The sequence below is a fragment of the Notamacropus eugenii genome, chromosome 3, assembly GCF_028372415.1.
Source record: "Notamacropus eugenii isolate mMacEug1 chromosome 3, mMacEug1.pri_v2, whole genome shotgun sequence".
Taxonomy (NCBI): Eukaryota; Metazoa; Chordata; class Mammalia; order Diprotodontia; family Macropodidae; genus Notamacropus; species Notamacropus eugenii.
The window spans coordinates 229,740,533-229,758,842 of NC_092874.1; the positions used below are offsets into that span (position 1 = coordinate 229,740,533).

General features: G+C 37.9%; 1 protein-coding gene and 1 pseudogene across 1 annotated transcript; one reads left to right on the plus strand and one right to left on the minus strand.

Annotated features, from left to right (window-relative positions):
• Nucleotides 1-559: 559 nt before the first annotated feature.
• LOC140531429 (olfactory receptor 10P22-like) lies at nucleotides 560-1,471 on the minus strand. Its single transcript, XM_072650377.1, has one exon. The coding sequence runs from the start codon at nucleotides 1,469-1,471 to the stop codon at nucleotides 560-562; it is 912 nt and encodes a 303-aa protein (XP_072506478.1).
• An 8,050-nt stretch (nucleotides 1,472-9,521) lies between these two features.
• Nucleotides 9,522-17,702, plus strand: LOC140531991 (selenoprotein F-like; annotated as a pseudogene).
• Nucleotides 17,703-18,310: the final 608 nt, after the last annotated feature.

Consider the following 18,310-nt stretch of genomic DNA (forward strand, 5'->3'; position numbering starts at 1 on the left):
GACACAGGCTTTCTAGTCCATCTAGTCCAACCCATACCTGAATGTCCCTCTAAAGGTGATCATTCAGCCTCAACTTGAAGCAACAATTTGAAAATAGCTACCAGATCAGCATTTTACATGAACACTGACAGAGATTCTTGGGACCTGAGAAAATGAAGGATGTCTTTCTGAAAGTCCAAGCCCATGTCAGTCATCATCCTCCAGGAATCTCCTTGCAGTGCAAAATATCTAGGAATTCAGTCCCACCACCACAAGCACCCTTTGCAAAGATCAGGTCATGGTCGTGAAAAACACAAAATATGCAGGATGAGATAGACTTCGGGGCAAAATTGGTTTAAGAATTAGTTTTCTTTGACTATATATGTGTATGTGTATGTATGTATGTATATATATTTTTTCTTTTTCCTTTACAAGAAGGTGGTAGCAGGAGCATGGGGGTGTAAGACCAAATAAATGTATGTTAGTTGAAAATATAAATTTAAAGGAAAAGAAAAGAATGACAATATCTCTCAGCTCACCAAGAAGGAAGACAAGCAAACCACTGGACCAGGCAAGGACTTCAAAGGTGTTTGGTTACCTTGTGCCTCAAGGCTCCCATCACCTCCTTGTTCCTCAGGGTATATATAAAAGGGTTGAGCATGGGGGTTACAACTGTGTAGAAAAGGGAGAGGATTTGTTCCACGTCCTGAGTAGCATTGGCACTGGGTCTCATATAGGCAATGGTCCCAGTCCCAAAGAAGAGTGTCACAACCATTAGGTGGGAAGAGCAAGTAGAGAAGACTTTTTGGTGGCCCTGAGCAGAGGCTACCCCAAGGATGGTAATGAGAATTCGAACATAGGAAAATATGACTAGAGCAAAGGGAGTCATGATAAAGAGGAAGGCAAGAGTAAGATTTGCAACCTCTGCCCAAAATGTGTCTTCACGTGCCAGTATCAAAACAGGCAAAAGGTCACATAGGAAGTGATGAACAATGTTGGTGCCTTCAAAGGGCAAGGTAAAGATGAATATGGAGTCAACGGTACCTGTGATGATGCCCACCATACCCACACATACCTGCTGTTTCATCAGCATGGCATAGTGCAGGGGCTGACAAATGGCAGCATAACGGTCATAGACCATGGCAGTGAGCAGGCAGCATTCAGCAATGCCAAAGAGGACAAAGAAGTACATCTGAGTGAAGTAACTGCCAGGAGATATGGCAGCATGAGAGCAGAGGATGTCAGCCAGCATCCTAGGCACACTAGTTGTAGTGTGGAGGATCTGTACTATAGAGAGATGTCGAAGGAAAAAGCACATGGGACTGTTCAGGACTGGGTCCAGCAAGGTAAGGGTGATGATCAGGAAGTTGCCCAGTAAGGTGACCAAGTAGACAAAAAGCACTGCCCAAAAGAGGGCACTCTGGTAGGCTTCCAAATATGAGAATCCCAACAAAATGAACTCACTCACTCCTGTTTCATTAGCATCATCCATGTCCCTAAATCTATGTCTGGCAGCAGAAGCAAGGGAGAGTTATTAATAGTCCCAAAGAAAAGAAACAACTAGACAAACTGTTACATTAAGATGCTGGCTAGGGGCAGATAGGTGGTGGAATGGATAGAGGACTAGAGAATGAGTCAGTGAGACCTGAGTTCAAATCTCACCTCACGCACTTGCTGTGTGACCTTGGGCAAGTCACTTAACTCCAATTGCCTCATCTTGGGTCATCTCCAGCCATCCTTATGAATATCTGGTCACTGGATTCAGATTGCTCTGGAGGAGAAGTGAGGCTGGTGACCTGCATAGCCCTCCCTCACTCAAAACAAAGTCAAGTGCAAGTCATGTCATTATTTCTCTGATGATATGGTCTTCTTTGGCAATGAAGGAAAAATACACACATTAAGAACCAGGCTAGAGAAGGCAAGAATTTCCCAACTATGGAGATTGTGATGGATAAGTAGAGAGATATTAGAATGTCCCTTCTGAGAAAACAATAAATATATATTTTTACTTATCAAAAGTAAAATAGAATCGAAACAGGAAACAAGTTGCTATATAGAACAGCAGTATGGTCCCTTCCACCTCACAAAGCCCTCAGTTCTATGGGCAGAATCCTTAGTCTTTGAGTATTAAAGGTAACTGGCAATGTGAACAGATGTAGGCAGGCAGAGAGAGAGATATTATGAGGGGGGAGGGGCCAGAAAAAAAAGAGAAAAGAAAAGGAGAGATAAAACAGAGAGAATGGAGAGAGCAGAGGAACCTTTGATTCAGAGAGAGTGAAACATAGAGGAAAAAGAAAAGAGGGGGAGCTTTAAACTTTAGATATGATCCCCATCACCCATGAATGTCTCTCCCAGAGCCCCTATGAGGTAACAGCTGCCATTCTCATGTGGTTCATTCCTTGAGTCAAAGCCCGTGGGGACTCATAATCCCCAGACTGAGAAGCAGGAAAAGGAGATATCAGACTGTAATCTAGAATAAAGAAGGAAATGAGAATACAATCTTTGCCCTTAGGCCCTGACCTTCATGAGAAATAATCAGTAGTTACCCAGCTCCTTCTGCTCCCTGAGCTCCTTGCAATGTAGATACAGAGATCTGGATCAGGAGACACCTCAGTCTCATCTCTGTCACACCAATTCCACCAAAAAATTAGAGATGGAGCAAATATCTCAAGTCTATGGAGAAATGGAGGTCCAAAAAAGAAGCAAATATACAAACAGTGTTACCCAATGAGTCTAAGGTAGATGGCTTGCAGGATGCTAAGGAAATGTGGAATTTCAAGATGCATGTCTGCTGGTCAAGATGAAAATCACCTAGTTTTCCTGCCTTAGCCTTTAGGCAGTTAACACTCCCAGGGACTGAAGCAGCCAGGATTTGATTGACAAGCATGTCTTCTTCTCTTGATGCAAAGGGAGGAAACCACAACCCCACACTACTCTTAAGAATGTGAAGCAGAGTTTAAAAACTTTTCATGCAGGACAAGCTGGCAAGGGGTCTGGCAGACAGATGGTATGGCAACTAAGCTACTATGCTGGGAACCTGGAGATAATCATAGCCACTATAAGCTGGAGCACAAGTAACCTGAGAGCAAAAGGAGCAGAATACAGCATAAGAAGGAAGATGGGATTGCCACCAGAAGCAGCAGTACTGATATATTTCCTGCCATAACAGCTGCCAGCTGTAGCGACCACCACTGCAAAAAAATTGTATGGGAATAAAAGCTAAGACAAGGACAGTAATTGTAACTGGGCAATGCAGGTTCTGCAGAGAGTTTTGATGCTCTCCCATTAGCTAGGTTCTATCTTCTAAGTCTCATCTGGATTAGTAAAGAGATCTCCCTTCCATGACCTTGATTATTCTTCTGACTGAAGCATTTCTTATCGCTTCCTAAAAGAGAAAAGAAGTATGAATACCTCTTCAAGCTTCCTTTGAAGAAGCCCAACAAAATCCAAAGGAGATGAGGCAATAGCTCACTCCCAGTTTCAGACCCTTTGTAATCAGTGAATACATCATTCTGGCTGGAGCCTCTACAAAAATCTGAATGGGACATATTTTAATACTTCATTGTCTTGTGTATCAGCTCCTTACGTTTTTCAATCTCAACATGTGGTTTGGGGGTACTTAACTGATTAGGGATGACGTAGTCAATCCCCTCAGCATACTCACAAAATACATTTTATTTGCTGTAACATATGGGGGTGTATACATATGTAGAGGCAGATATAGATGTCACTTTAAAGTTAACACATCTCATCACAACCTGTGAGTGCAAGTATTAATATTGACATAAAAAGTCTCCATGGATTTTTAATGGAAATCAATGCTGACATTTCTTTAAAAGTTTTTCAATTATATTAATAAGATTATGTCATTTTATTTTTTGTTGTTAACAGTCTGTAATGTTTTACATTATGATTTGCATTTACATTATGATTTAGATATATTGAATGTAGTCTTTCTAATATAAATGCAACCTGAACATAGGGTATATTTCTAATTTGTTAATGCAATCTCATTGTTAATATTTTACTTAATGTTTTTTGAAAATCATTAAGGATAATGATACATTGTTCTATTTTTCTTTTCTCTGCCTGATTTGGATATCAAGGAAATACTTGTATCATAGAAAGAGTCTGGTAGAATTAATTCATCTCCTACTTTTGTAAACATTTTAAGTAATGTTGGAATGAATAGTCCTTTGAATGTTTGACAAATCCACTTGTAAATACATCAGGTTTCACTTTGAGAGTTCATTTATGACTAATTTACTTTTTTCATGGATAATGTAAACTATTTCTTCTCCAATTAATATGGAACCTTTGTATTTTTGCACACATCCATGAATTTCATTAACATTAACAATTTTGTTATTATACAACTGGCCAAAACAGGTTTTTGTAACTACTTTTATTTTATCTTCATTTCTTCTGAGTTGTCTTTTTCCAGTTTTGGTGCTGGAAGTTTAGATTTTCCTCTTTTTTCCCCTAATATATTTACATTTCCTTTCTTTTTTTTTTCACCTCCTTAGGCCACTTCCACTTTTAGTCCCACCTTGAGGTCAAAGTTCTGTGGGTGACTTTTCCTGATCAGTTCACTGGGTGGTCTTCTCTCCCCTCTGAGACTTCCAGGGTCAGTATGCTGCCTCTTCTGTGCCTTCTAGGGACAACTCTGCTTCTACTACTGATTCATTCATACGCTGGAGTTTTCCCAGTCAGGACACTTCTGGAACTTCCCTGAACTGAGGACTTTTGAACTGTTTCCTCTTCCAGGACACTTAGCTTTTGCTCATCTTTTTATGTTACCCTGGACAGCATGACTCAGTTTACTGAAGGATCATTTTGGACTGGGGGTTATAGCTTGATCTGGTGCTTTTGTTAAATATCACTGAAGTAAAGGTGAGAGAGTTAAGTCCTCTACACCTTTCACGAGGCTGTGTTTACATGAAATACCAAGAAATTTTTAAGCATTTACTACATGCCACACACTGTAGCAGTTGCTGGGGATATAAAGAGAAAATATGACACAATCCTGTCAATAAGGAAGTTACATTTCTATAGGGAGACAGAATATACGTGTATAGAAAATGAATAAAAGTTAATTTGGTGGGCCAAGGCAAAGGCACTAGCAGCTGGAAAGATCAGGAAATAGATGATGTAAGAAATCGGACTTCCATTGAGTTTGGAAGGAAACCAGGAATTGTAAAAGATGAAGATGAGAACAAAGGGCATTCCAACATGGGAGTAGATCTTGAGAAAATTCACTTTAATTGGAACACGTTGGGAGGAAAAAATGAAATGTATAATAAGTATGGAAAGGGAAATTGGAGTCCGTTTGTGGAGGGAACTAACCTTCTTATTATAAAACTCTTCTTTGGTTTTAGCCTCATCCCCTCTTCTACACTCACTATACTCAATCCTAAGCAGAGACAACTGACTAAGGGTCCTTGTCTTCCATATGATCTCCTTCCTGCCCCTTGAGAACTATTCACAACTCAGGATTCCAGCAGTAATATCTGGAAAGCACCTGTTGTTGGATTCATCCTTTGTTGCCAAAGAAGACCATGCCATCAGAAAAATGACGACATGACTTGCACTTGATTTTGTTTTGAGTGACAGAGGGCTGTGCAAGGTCACCAGTCTCACTTCTCCTCTGGAGCCTTCTGTATCCAGTGACCAGGTATTCAGCAACATGACTGGAGATGGCCCCACATGTATATGTACGCACGCACACACACATATACATAAGGATAATACAACCCAATCTGAGAAAGGAAAGAACATAAAGAAGAAAGATAGCAGAAAGGTATCAAAGGAGATTCCCTGGAGAGAAGTACCTGTGCTGAGCTGAAGGGAAGAAAACGATTCTGAGAGTCAGAAGTGAAGGTGGAATGCATCATAAACACAGGAGAAAATTAAAAAAAAACAAAAAAAAACAGAGATAAACAAAGCCAAAGCATAAAAGGTCACTGATTTGACATATAAATATGTTAAATTTTGGGGGGGAAATGATAAATTAAACAAATCAGTTAATTTATTAGATCCAAAAATTGATACCAAAAATAAAAAAAATCAGAATTCACAAAAAAAGAGGAAAGAAAAAACTGATAAATGAAATGGAAGAAAATTCAAAAGTATTTTTAATATCAGACTAAGGGTTCTAGCAATAAAAATCTGAATGACACAGTTTTTGAAAAGGAAATTAAATAATCCAGGAACTAAGTTCCAAAAAAGGAAGAAAAATCCAGGTGCCACATAGATTCACAAGGGAATTTTATCAAATATTTAAAGAATAATAAATTTGGGGAAAATTGAGAAAGAACAACACCATAGAAACTGAATAAGAGACATATCAAGAAGAGAGGAATTCTCATCACTGCTAGATGCAGGAGATAGGTGAAGAAGTTAGATGAGGAGTGGAAAAAGCCATTGAATCTGGCATTTTAGAATTCATTAGTTACCTTGGAGAGAGCATGCAGTTGCAGTAGAGATAGATTATAGGATATGCAGTGGATCATACAAAATTAGGAAATGGAGGAAGTAAATATTGAATATTTTTGTAGGAATTTATTTTTAATCCATTTTTTAAAAATTTTATTCATATCTTTGTTTTTATATTATAGAAGTGTACAGATCACTCCCATCTTGCAAAATGTCTCTTGTAGCAAAATAAAACAGTTAAGAAGTGACCTCATCTGAAAGTGCTTCTAGTATTTTACATATGCAACACTCTCCCTCACATCTTGCTATAAAAAAAATTTACAGAATCTACAACTCTCTCACTCCCACCCTTCACCCAATCAAAATTTAATAATGATTCTTGTCACAAATATAATCAAGTAAAACAATTTCCATTAAAATATGAGATATGTACTTATGTATATATGTATATATCCATATTTCTTTAATTTTAATTTTATTTTTCATTTTTGACACGGTTTATAACATATAAAACAATTCAGACTTTTGGTCAAGTGATACTTCTCTTTAAAGCATTTACAATATGGACCACAAAATAATTTTTTTTTTAAAACAATAACCCACTGAGACACAAATAATATTTATGTTTGCTAACTTCACAAGCTCTTGACCTAATTGTCTCCACAGTATTTCTAAGTATTAAAGGACCTTAACTTATTCTTGTTGATCTAAAGTCCTAAGCCTAGCATCTTAATTTTAGACTTAACCTCGGATGTTCCCCTACCAATAATTCCCATCACTCCCCTCCCCCCACTTCCTAATACCTTGAATTCTGATTACTCTTTCCATCAACGTACCCTCCCTTCTATCACACCCCACCCTTCCCTTATCCCCATCTTCTCTCTTTTCTTTTAGGACAAGATAAATTTCTATACTCCATTACCTGTATTTCTTATTTCCTGATTATATGCAATAACAATTCTCAACATTCGTTGCTAATACTTTGAATTCCAACTTCTCTCTCTCCCCCCTCCCCAACCCCACTGAGAAGGTAAGAAATTCAATACAGACTAAATATGTGTCGTTTTTCAAAAGACTTCCATAATAATTATGTTGTGTAATCCTAACTATATTGCCCTCTCTCCCACTCTATCCCCTCCAATATTGTTTTCCCCTCAATTGACCTTGTCCCTTCTTGGAAGTGTTTATTTCTAGTAACTCCTTTCTCCCATTTCCCCTCCCTTCTATCATTCCCCTCACCCCACTTGTTGTCTCCTCCCCTACTTTCCTGTGGTTTAACATAGATTTTCATATTAAATTTAGTGAGCATGCTATTCCCTCCTTCAGCCATATGTAGAGAGAGTAGCTTCACTTTCCCCCTCTCCTCTTCTTCCTTTTCTTCTCCATTGAACAAGATTTTTCTTATCTCTTTTTTTGAGTTATAGCCTGCCCTGTTCCATTTCTCCCTTTCTCCTCCCATATTTTCCTCCTTCACCCCTTAATTTTTATTTTATTTTATTTTTTGTGTGGATATCATCTCTTCTGATTCAACACCCCCTGTGCTCTCTGTCTATATATGTGTATGTGTGTGTATGTACAATCTCTCCATCTACCCAAATACTGAGAAAAGATTCAAGAGTTATAAATATTTTCTTTCCTTGTAGTAATGTAAACAGTTCAGCTTTAGAAAGTCTTTTACGATTTTTCTTTCCTGTTTACTTTTTCATGCTTCTCTTGATTCTTGTATTGTAAAGTCAAATTTTTTATACAGATCTGGTCTTTTCCTCAATATGAATGATTGAAAGTCCTCTATATCATTGAATGACCATTTATTCCCTTGAAGTATTATACTCAGATATTCTGGGTAGGTGATTCTTGGTTTCAATCCCAGTTTCCTTGACCTCTGGAATATCCTATTCCAAGCCCTTCGATCCCTTAATGTTGAAGCTTCCTGATCCTGTGTTATCCTGATTGTATTTCTACAGTACTCAAATTGTTTCTTTCTAGCTGCTTACAGTATTTTCTCCTTGATGTGGGAACTCTGAAATTTAGCCACAATATTCCTAGGAGTTTCTCATTTGGGTCTCTTTCAGGAGGCGATTGGTGGATTCTTTCAATATTTATTTGCCCTCTGGTTCTAGAATACCAAGGCAGTTTTCCTTGATAATTTCATGGAAGATAATGCCTAGGCTCTTTTTCTGATCACAGCTTTCAGGCAGTTTCATATTTTTTAAATTATTTCTCCTGGATCTATTTTCCAGGTCAGTTGTTTTTCCAATGAGATGTTTCATATTATCTTCTATTTTTTCAACTTTTGGTTTTGTTTTCTAACTACTTGGTTTATCTCACAGTCATTCATTTCCCTGAACTCAGTTCTCTCTTTCAAAGAACTATTTTGTTCAGTGAGCTTTTGAACCTTCTCCTCCATTTGGCTAATTCTGCTTTTTAAGGCCTCTTTCTCCTCATTGGCTCTTTGGACCTCTTTTTCCAATTGAGTTTGCCTCTTTTTAAAACTCATATTTTCCTCAGCATTTTTTTAGTTCTCCTTTAGTAAGCTGGTAACTCATTTTTCAAGCTCTTCTATTGTCTAAGAGCAGTTTAAGTTCCCTTTGGAGGCCCTGGAGGCAGGAGCCTTGACTTCCTCTGACAGTATGCCTTGTTCTTCCTCATTCTAAAGGATGGGTTGAGACACCTGTTCTCCAAGAAAGTAACCTTCTATGGTCTTATTTTTTCCCTTTTTTGGGTATTTACCCAGTAAATTATTCAGTTTCTGAGATTTTTCTCCACAACCACCTTGCCTCCAGTTCTGACAAGCCAGCACTGGGGGCTGAGATTAAGATGAACTGCTCCAATCTCTTAGGGATTTTAGCACTGCCAAGATAGATTCAACCAGTTCTAAAAAGCCTGTGTCTGATCAAGAAAGCTTAATAATGGGAGCAATATCACAGTATTAATGGAGTATAACATTATTTGAATAGACATATTGGTGTTTTAATGTGATAATTGCTGTTAGAGAAATTAAGAACCCAGCCAACCAAGATAGAAGGATGACCAGGGCACAGACTTAGTTGCTTGTGATGGTTGTATGATGTAGGGGTTTCCAGATGACAATATATTGATCATAGGACATGGCAGCCAGAAAGGAAAACTTGGTGGCCCCCAGAAATATTGCAAAACAGTAGTGAGTGATGGAGGCAACAAAGCAAATAGTTTTGTTTCCCATAGAGATACTGTGCAGGAGTCTGGGGGTAAAAACAGATTTGAAGAGAATTTCTGAGATGGAGAAATTCTGAAGGAAGAAATCCATGGGGGTTTGGAGGTGGTACTCCAGCAGAGGCAGCAAGATGATGGTCAGATTGTCAATGATGCTAAACACGTAAGTGAGAAAGAGAAAGACGAAAAGCACAACCTGGAATTGGGGGAACTCTGTCAGACTCAGCAGGATAGTCATTAAATGTGGTGAGGATTTTCATTGTGACCTTGACTGGATCTGAAAGTGAAAAGATGAGCAATCAGGGGTAAGTGGGACAGTTGGGAGCCAGGTTGAGAGAGGAATGGAATAAGTTCCTAAAAGTCTTTTATGTCATATTGGTACTGGTTTCTCATAAGCTTCATTTCCTTTGGGTCCTGTATAGTACAATTGGTCCTGAAAGTCCTTATCAGTGATTTCACATTGTACTCCTCAAATAGCAACCACATTCCATTATACTCACATAATACAGTTTGTTCAGCCATTTCTTATTTGTCTAAGAAACTTGTCTTGGATTCTGTTTATTTTCTTGTCCCCTCCTCTTTCTTTAGCTCTGCTTTTAGGATCTGGTACTTTATTTTGGTTGCAGTTATTGCCTGCTGTCTAGTATTCTTTCTCTTACTTTCTTTCCCCTCTCTAACCCCATTTAATCTTTTTGTTGAGGAAATTGAATTTCTATATGAAATTCTTATGCATCTGTGTGGATGTTCAACTCTCCTTTGTCCATTTCAGATAAGAGTGAGGATAATCTAATGCCTACTTCCTCACTCTTTTCTCCATGTTTGCATCCTTTTTTTAGGCATTCCAATAATAAACAACAGTAATTCTCATATGCTTGTACCTCCTCTCTATGCTATTATTTCCCCTTTATCCTTCTTTCTCTTTCCCTTCATAGGACTCTTGGAATAGACCTTATCAATTCCTGCATGACCTCTGTTTTTCTTATTTATCTGCCACAATATCACTTGAAGACATTTAGCTTGTGAAAGGACATATTTCTTCTCTATCACAGTGTTAGCAATATATTATCATATAGCTCCTTTTTATTTTTCAAATAATTTTACCTTTTTAGGTTTCCTTGTTTTCTTTTGGGATTTAATATTTCCTATTCAACTTTGATCTTTTCATCAGAAAGACTTGAAAATCCTGTTCCACTAATGGTCAATTTTCTCAATATTGGGAAAAATGAAAACAAAACAATAACCCCAAAACTGAACTTTTCAGTTTAGGTAATAATTGTTTATAAGCCTGTATGTTTTAGTTTTTGCATTAGAATATTCCAAAATCACCTCTCACTGTTATAATAGTTGCTACCAGGTGTTTTTTTAATCTTAATTATAATCTGTTGGCACTTTATTTGCTCCTTTCTGGATTATTATACTATCTTTCTTTTTGACATGGAAGCTTTAGATATTTGCTATAACGTTTTTGGACTTCTCCTTTCAGACAAGTTTATTTCAAGAGGGGATTGGTAGAGCTTTTCAGTGTTTATTTTAGCTTTATTTTATTCTTTAATGCGATAGAACTGGCAGTTTTCTACTATGATTCACTTTGAAATATTGTGTCCAGGCTTATTTTTTTTCTGATTCATTCAATCTGATTGATTGTTGGTATTTTTTCTCCTAGGATGTTATTTTTTGAGATTATATATTTTGCGTTTTTTTCTACATTTTCAATATTCTTATATTATTCTAATATTTTCAGATGTTTGTTGGAATCATTGATTTCTTTTTAATTTCTTCTCATTTTCATGCAGTTAATTTCTTTAGATAAGGCTTATCATTGCCTTGTCTAAAATAAGTAATTCCCTTCCTAAATTTTCTAAAAACAATTTTTAAACAAAAAGACCTTTAGAACTTTTATTTCTTTCCTTTTTAATATCTTGCTTCTTTTCCTCCAGTCCTAGTGGAAAAATCCATTTTTCCTTTGAGTTTCTACTTTCAGTTGTTATGGAGCTAAAGTTGCAAGAAATTTTGATACTGATTGGTGCATTTAAAAAAATTCCTCATCTTTTGATTTTAGTTCCAGATCTGGGGTTGTGTGCCAGAGCCAAATTCTGTCTTATGCTTTGCATTTGGGTAGAATGGTAGTATGTTCTTGGGCAGGTTACCCTGGGGATAATAGGTTCCTGGATTAGGCTTTGCTATATCTTTGTGGATCAAAATGCTGAAACTTCAGGCTCCTCTCAGTAGAATTCTTGGCACCTAGGAGCTCTAGGCCTAGGATGTCTTTGTCTGAGAGGTATGGCCCAATGCTTGTCCTCTTGCTGTGACTTTCTGATCACCATGGGGATTTCTGAGTGCTCTGCAGCAAAGGAGAGCTCTTTGTTTTCTGTCTGAAAAAAGAACCTTACAGACTACAAGTTTCTGGTTGTACTGGGATGATTTGGCACTGGATTTACTGGAAGAATCCTCCTTTCCTCTTGTTTTGACCTCTTGTGCAATTTTGGAAGGAAGAGGTCATGTTTCTCATTGTATTTTCTCCTTATTATTCAGTCTATTGTAAAATTCAGGATTTTGCTGCTGTAGGTATGTGGGAATCTTGACCTACCTGCTTCCCATTCAGACAGGGGTCTTGGCCAGAAATCTATTTACAATTACCCCTTCTACATCACAACTTTCCTCATCATGGTTTTGATATATCATGGGTTGGCATAAGAAATTAAATGATTATTTTGGGGCAGTTCTATGAAAGCCACATATGAACGTCAGCAGATGGCAGAGAAAATGTTTAGAAATTCTGAATTGCGTAAAATACGAGTATAATATTGTACACAATCAACATATTTTATCTTTTAATACCATAAAGACAATTTCTTTTTTAAAGTTAAAATAAGTAAAATGTTAACGTTTGTAAAAAGAATACTAAAGCCAACAGATGATGAAAAAAAGCTGTTTCTTTGTTCATCTGTTGCATTAAGAATTCCCACAGAAAATCAGATTTCAGAGGAGTCTCCAAGGATATCTGTTCCAACTTGGGCTTAACTGACCATCCAATAAGTGAACTCTTCAAGACAATGGCTATCTGTTCTCTGTTTGAAAGCTTCTGTAAGCTAATACCTCCTAAAATAGTTTACTCCTATTCATTTAATTTTGTATAACAAATGGTTACGACATTTTTCCTTATAAATTTTTACTAGACTCTTGCTTTCACTGGTGTAGGGAATTGTGATTGAGGAATTTTCTCTACCAATGCTAATCAATACCTCCTCTCCCACTTATACTTTTATATAGTGGTTGTGCAGATTAATGGCTAGAAATTTGGCCTTAGAATCATGGAGATCTGGCTTCCAATCTACTCCCTTACACATACTTGCTGTGTGAGCCTCTCAGTTACTCAGACAACTCTTTCCTCATATTAAAAACAAAGTACCTGAGTGAGCCCTTTGATAATGGTTATACTACTTAGGGAAGTGACCTTTCAGGGAACCAAAAGGAGACTTGTGGGAGTGATTTTTATTGTTAGTTGATATCTAGAGAAGAATATAAAATCTCTGGATCCTCCTACTTGCCCTATTCCTCCAATTCTCTCAACTGTATCCCATCTGTATGTAGCTATTCTCATGTCTTTATGGATCATCTGAATTTTCATCCTTCAGATACAAATATAGTCCTTTTCAGAGTTTGGGTAGAGACCCCCATCCCACGGACATAATACCATTTTGTGGAAGACTAACAGGATTTCAGGAAAGGGGCCTCAGGAGCTAGGATCCTTTTGGCTTCTTTGTCTTGTCCTGTTCTTTAAGTATCTCCAAGAGAAAGAAGTATCAGCCAACCTCTCATTGTTCCACAGCTCTTGTTGGAAAACAAAATAACCTGGGTTGTCCTTGTATCTTCCCTTTACATGAATACTACAGAAACTGGTCAGATAATGAACTCTAAGAGTGTAATCAATGTTTCCAATTTGCTGCATACTCCAGTACTACCATGACCCAAAAGACCCATTCCTAATACAGCCTTTTCTTCCTACAGTTTGCATCCATATACATTTTCTTTTCTAAATACACAGGAAGAAAGCACATTTATTTTGAATCTTATAAAAAGTCTGGTTACCTTCACTTGAAGAACACTTGAAGAGCAACACAATCCAAGAAGTTTAGTAAAAAGCTAATAAATATGGCATCACCTAGTCCTACACTTGCCTTGTGTACGTTTGCATTGTCTCCATTCCTGGCACTGATGCAAAATCAAACTGAAAAGCAATCCTACTTGAATGAGTAAACAAGTACACTTGGAAAGAAAAGAGACTTTGAGAGTGAGAATATATCTGAACTTTGTGTTCCAGAAAGAATGATGCTGGTAACCTCGGCAAGCAGGTTGTGGACTCATTCTTGGCAGGTCCTACTCTAACTAGTATGACTCAGGTTTTAACAGCTCTTTTTAGGATTGGCACTGGGGTATCAATTGTGTGAGGGAAAAAAAAGGTGCCCTGGGGAGACTGTTTTGAAGGTATTAATGAACTTCATTTTTTGTGACTTTGGAAGCAAAGTCATTAACAGATGGCTAAGAGAAAGTGAATCGTAAGAGACAGGAAGGAATGAAGGGATCAGAACATCAGGTGCAGCTCTGGAGTTTGGTAAGAGAAACAAGGACAAAGTTCAGCAGCCTGCTGCCTACTGGGCTGTTGACATTCTCAATACTTTTCCAAATATCTGCTATCTAAATCACGAGTCAGCTTATTCTTGGATGAAGGTTATCTGCAGAAAGCATTTCCTATTTTCCTTGGGAACTGGAGGAATGATAGACCACATTAATGTCATACCTTAGGCTTTAGAGTCAGAATGGGACACTGTAGTAGGAATGCTACTAGCAGCTGCTGTAGAGGTGTAAGACCAATAACACCAGCACACAGGATGGGTTCTAACACAGGTTCTAGAAATGCTTTTCTAAGGGAAAGATAGTCTCAGTAAAAATACTTTAAACAATGCAGAAAAATAAAGATCTAAGTAGAGAGAAGTGAGTACCCAAGAAAGAGTTTGACAGGGCTTCAACTATCTAAAAAAATAATTTACATCACCAGACCAGGGAACACCAACATTACAAAGCCAGGGGGCTCCTTAACAAGACTACTCAGTGCCTCATCTGCCCAAATCACAAAAACATTTTTCTTATGAGTGAGGCCCAATATAACACTAACTGCCCAGTACATACAAAGACTCAGCCCCTGATTGACTCACAGCCAGAAGGTACATAACCTAAGTGACTCAGCACAGCTGTCAATTATCAGGGTTCAAAGAAGATTAATCCTTCAGATGTTTACAATTTAGCACAAGCCTGGGAAACTAAACTCTAAGAAAAAAATCCAACAAAAACCCCACCTTACTTGCACGTACAGACAAAATTAGAGAGCCAGGGTTTGAGCTCATATCCTCACAGGATATCACATCCAGTACTTTATCCATCTAACCAGTGTTATCAGGTTGATGCAGTGCATTTCCCTTCTCTGCAAGGAAAAGGTCCCCTTGAAGACTGCTTTCTAGGAGAAAATTATAGATTTCCTTTCTTACCAGTCATTCTTTTGCCCCAACTTCCTTTCTGATATTGTCTCTCAAGGCTCCTCATGCCCCTTTGCTGCCACTCCCTAATTCACTTACACATCAATGACATATTGATGTGAGCTCTAATAGATACAACTTCACCTCAGGGACTTATTGTCTGTGTGATCTTGAGGAAGGCACTTAACGTAATAGTTTGCTTCAGTTTCTTCTTCCTCAAAGTGGGGATGATAGTAATAGTATCTATCTCCCAGGGTTGTTGTGATGATCAAATGAATAATAGTTGTAAAGGGTTTAGCAGAGGGCCTAGTAAAATTAGGCACTATATAAATGCCAGCTATACTATTGTTATTATTAATTTGAAAGGAATATTTAGGTTTTATCAGATCTTTGGGGTTGTGTGGGACACTGTCCTTATGGGGTAGAATGGAGAGGGGCTTACCCCATGATACCAACCTTAAAAATTTCCTGCTCTTATGCTTCAGTGTGGTGTGGAAGTGCTCCTAGGTCCTGGAAGTCTTTACTAGTGGAGCTTAATTCTTATAGGCTCTACCTTGATGAAAGGTTTCAAGTACTTCTAGTAAGAAGTGTGCTGGTAGATATTTATCAACTAGTTCTCTTACCAAAAAAAGTAAGTATGCATGACATACCTTTAAGCTTGATCTTCATTAGTAGCATTTGCTCCTTTACTCTTATAATTCTAGACAATCAATAAAACAGTAAATCAAGCCCTCATTTGTGACATTTGCTGATTTCTGTGGTGTAAATGCTCACAGTGAAAATTGAACAATTATCTTCTGAGTCAGTGAGAGCTGGTTCCAACACATCACTGGATGTAGGTAACTGACTGTGTGCTTCTGAGGACTATCTTAGCTGAGGATGGAGAGGCTCATTACTGGAAGACTAAATGATGACTTGTGGCAATTCATTAAATTACGAAAAAAATACAAAATATCCTTCAGTTAAGTACTTAATTTTTTACTTTTATTAATGTTTGAATTCCTTTATATAAAATGTTCATAAAAGGTATAAACTTTATATTTGTTTACAAGTCCTGAGAAAAGTATTCCAAATATAAAGTATGTTATTACATAGTATAGTAATTAGGACTGTCCAGGGAAAAGTCTATGGTTCCAAATGTAATTTTAAAAATCACATATGTAAAGCACCATAACCATATAAAATATCAACAAGAAATGTTGATGTGACATCCTCAAAGAGGCCAGTTTACTCATAAAAGATTTTAATTAGCATTTTGTGCAATATAAATATATGAAAAAGAACAAGTTACAAAAAGAAGATATGGTCTTAGTGCCAGTTTATGTGGCCCTTAATAAACTGAAAAAGACTACAATAAGAAGGGTGTGCCCTTTTCCAATATTCATCTTATTTCTGTCTTCAGCTGCTTCCTGAATCACTTAGTTTATCACCCAGGTTTTGAAGAATTGCACCTGGACATGAACACCAGGGTAATTTTTCCGGCCACAATCATGTTTCAAAGTGATAATTCCCATTAAATAAAATTTGCCAGCATCTGGAAGGTAGCACATTAAAGGCTCACCGCTGTCATTCAGGCAAATATCAATAATTCTCTATAATTTTTTGCTGCACAAAATGAAGTCACCATAACGCGTCCTCTTTAACTTTTTTCTCTGTTACCGCTGTCCCAGGGAACATCATCTAGTTCAGCTTCTTGTGAAGCTGAAGTATTTAAAGTACTTAAAGCATCACTCTGATAAAAGAGCACTCTGGGTCAGTCGCGTAGGTGAAGCTACCCCATACTGACCACAGGACGGCGCCCACGAGCCAAGGCCCGGTCTTATTTGGAGGGTTGCGGGATGTGGGACCCGTGGCAGCTGCGGCACTGTTTCCCAGTCCTCTGACGTCAACGCAAAGCTCGGTCTGGTCTCTTAGCTTGTGGGGCCCGGTACTTATTCCCCCCCCCCCCCCCCCCCCCGCCCACAGCAACCACCAAAGCCCCAACTTTAAGACTGAGGTTAAAAAAAAAAAAAAGTGGAGGTAAAGAAAAACTGTATCTTGCACACATTCTGGAATGTCATTGAAAGGATTTGGGGAACAGCGGCGATCGCGGGCGGGACAGCCCTGAGTTATTCCAGCATTCGGGCTGCGGATGCTGCTGCTGGCGTCCTTGCTACAAGAGGAGATCTGCCCAGGGATCTGAATTATCATCGGAAACATGCAGAGAATTGGGTTTCTCCAACAATTTGCTCTGTAGCCCTTGCGATCTTGGACAGTTTAGCTTAACTCATTTGGATCATAATTACAGAGAATGTTGCCAGGAAGAACCAGTTTGATACCTGGAATAAGAACACCTATATGCAGGTGTTATTTTTGAAGTATGTGGATGAAAACTTGGGCGGTCCCCCCAAGTACCGGTTTTTCTCAAGAGTGACAAACCTAAACTATTCAGGGGACTAAAAAAATCAAATATGTTCTTGCTTCAGATGCTGTCCTAAAACTGTTGGATGAAGAAGTAAACATCCTCAAATGGAACACATAGTATATATAGAAGAAGTCCCCCATGAAAAATTGGAACATATATAAAATATGCTTTCAGTTTTGTCATTTATTTTCTTCAGTGAATTTTGCAGTACCAATCATTGTAATCTTTAGTCACCTTTGGGATATTAATTCTTACTGTGAGGCATTAAATACTTACTACTTTGAATTTAAAGTTTCTGCATCTCAAACGATTTAAGCCAGTTGGCCAAAGGTGCTGACTCCGTTTAAAAATGTTCTCATTCTAGTTGGTAACACTGAGATGTTTTTTTTTCTTAAAAAAAAGAAAACAAACTTGTAATTAATTATGCAAATGATAGGATTTGTTATAATTGGACCAATTCAAGACTCCATAGGCTTTAAATGTTGGGACTTGAATAAGGAAATGATGAACATATCTTCTCTGTATGCTGTTCTCCTTCTTTGTAAGCAGACTGGAAATCAGAAGCAAATAAGATATGCTGTGTCTCAAACATTGTCTGCCAATGACCTCTTGGTTTTTGTGACATCCCAGCTTTCCTTTTAATGGAAACATTGTACTTTATAACGAATGATAGTTCAGAAAACGTTTCATCGTTGTGTAGTGACTCAACATTTGTAACATTCCAAGAAACAGAGAAGCGAAGATCACACAGAAAATCCCGAGAGGGCGT